Here is a 2,190-nt window from a genome sequence, read left to right as displayed (position 1 = left end):
TTAAAATGTGAAACAGGAGTGTTGCATTGATTATTGGAGCTTCATGCTTGATTAGGGATTGTTTCTTTTGGTTATGTTGCCTCAACACTGTCCCTGGTGAGCATGTTGGTGGGTCCGTTGTCTGTTTATTCCACAGTCAGTACCTTGAGCATGTTGGGTCGAGCCCGAGCGAGCTTCCACCATGCCGTGCAGAGCAACAACATTGTCTCCTGGCTTCACCCAACCGAATTGCTTGCCCAGATCCGTGGCGCGAAACAAAATCGAGTCCGTGCCGATCATCGATCCCATGCAGCGTGCAGTGACTCCCTTATTGAAGCCCTCAGCCTGGCGAGCAGTTCCGCCCAGGGCTGTCAGAACCAGCACGGGCATCGAAGGACGAACTTGACACCAGACGCGCTTGTGTTACCAGATTCCGTCAGCACCACAATCATCTTGGCGTTAATGTCGATAGCAGTTTTTACTGCCGACGACGTGATGGCCTCCTGCGTGTCCATCTGGCCGTAAGTATCAAGCACCGAGTTGTGCAGAGCCTGGTACAACTCGTTGTAGTGGATGGCTCCTTCTGCCTGCACACAAATCTTGGACATCATCTGCACGGCTTCCGTCGGGTAGTCACCGTTCGCAGTCTCCCCCGACAGCATCACGGCGTCAGTACCGTCAAGCACGGCGTTGGCCACATCCGTACACTCGGCACGGGTCGGTCGGGGAGCCTTGATCATCGACTCCAGCATCTGTGTGGCCGTCACTACGGGCTTACCAGCGATATTGGCCTTACGGATCATCATCTTCTGGGCCAGGAACACCTTCTCAGGCGGGATTTCCATGCCCAGATCACCACGAGCAACCATGATACCGTCCGTCTTGACTAAAATTTCATCAAAGTTCTCAAGCCCTTCCTGACTCTCAATTTTGGCAATGATTTTGATAGCGCGGCCACGAGGACCAAGCACCTGACGGATGTTGTCGATATCCTGGCCAGTGCGCACGAAGGAGGCGGCAATATAATCCACGCCGTGCACTAGACCAAAGTTCACCAGGTCGTCCTCGTCCTTCTCCGTGAGCGTGGGCAGCATTACCTTGCAGCCAGGCAAATTCATGTTCTTGCGTTCGCCCAAGGTGGCCGAGTTGTTGGCCCGAGTCACCACACCATCTTCCTTAATCTCCGTGACTGTGAGTACCAGAGAGCCGTCGGCCACGAGGATAGAGCCGCCGACCTTGACAGACTGTGGCAGCTCCGGGTACGAGCACGCGATCTTGGTCTCATCTCCCAGGAACTCGTAGTCCGTGGTGAGCTCGACTGTGGAGCCTTTCTTAATGGTGATCTTGTCCTTGTTGGCCAGGAAACCCGTACGGATCTCGGGGCCCTTCGTGTCCAGCATAATGGCGATATTCTTGTGGGGACGCGAGGCCAGCGCGGCGCGAAGACGATTAAGCGTCTCGGCGTGGCTGCCGTGATCACCGTGCGAGAAGTTGAAGCGAGCCACGTTCATGCCGGCATCAATGAGCTCGCCCAGCCCTTCCTCGGTCCAACAGGACGGGCCCAACGTGCAAAAAATGCGCGTCTTGCGCTCGACGCCCTCGACGCTGCGCATGATGCTCTCGAGCTCTACGCCCTGCTGCCTCAGTCCTAGTGCTCCCGACATGGCTGCATTGTTTGCAATTATATGGACACGTCGTTAGATAATTATCAGATTCCGAAGGTGCCCCCCCCCCCCCCGTCATGACGCACTGTAGCAACGTCCAGATCCTCCGACTGGCCGAGACACCACGCTGCCGCCCATGTCCAGGATGAAAATGGATTTGGGGACGGTGGTGTCACAGGAGTGGAGGAGGTGCCGCCATTTTTACCTTCGAGTGTTTCGTCGCGGTGGTTTCTCGCTTGGTGCCGCTGCTGCTAAAATCACAATGAGCTTCTGACATCTTTCTTTGGTGTGTAGGGAGGACGGTCGCAGATTGTGGGTCAGTCGGGCACAGTAGACTGTAAGAAAGGATCTTCGACTTGCAAAGTAATAAATTCTGCTATTTTTAACGTGAGACTGAGTTCCTGTCGATCGACACGCCATCAACGAGCATGTCTGCACTCAAAGCATCATCACACATGCCTGCGCAGCATCATACAGTACTAGCACGAGCCCGAAATCAGTCTACGGGCAACAATGTCCTGGGGTCGTCAACGATACGATAAAAACA

At 54.7% G+C, this 2,190-nt stretch overlaps 1 protein-coding gene across 1 annotated transcript; it reads right to left on the bottom strand.

Annotated features, from left to right (window-relative positions):
- On the bottom strand, positions 1-1,889 carry PITG_09400 (pyruvate kinase; the record flags this gene model as incomplete). The annotated part of the gene is made up of 3 exons (XM_002903606.1): positions 1-347; positions 389-1,645; positions 1,849-1,889. 2 exons carry the CDS (start codon positions 1,641-1,643, stop codon positions 82-84), a joined length of 1,521 nt encoding a protein of 506 aa, XP_002903652.1.
- Positions 1,890-2,190: the final 301 nt, after the last annotated feature.

Source organism: Phytophthora infestans, genomic scaffold, assembly GCF_000142945.1.
Source record: "Phytophthora infestans T30-4 supercont1.14 genomic scaffold, whole genome shotgun sequence".
Taxonomy (NCBI): Eukaryota; Oomycota; class Peronosporomycetes; order Peronosporales; family Peronosporaceae; genus Phytophthora; species Phytophthora infestans.
The sequence above is the reverse complement of the archived record's forward strand: the minus strand, read 5'-3'. Positions and strand labels throughout refer to the sequence as shown.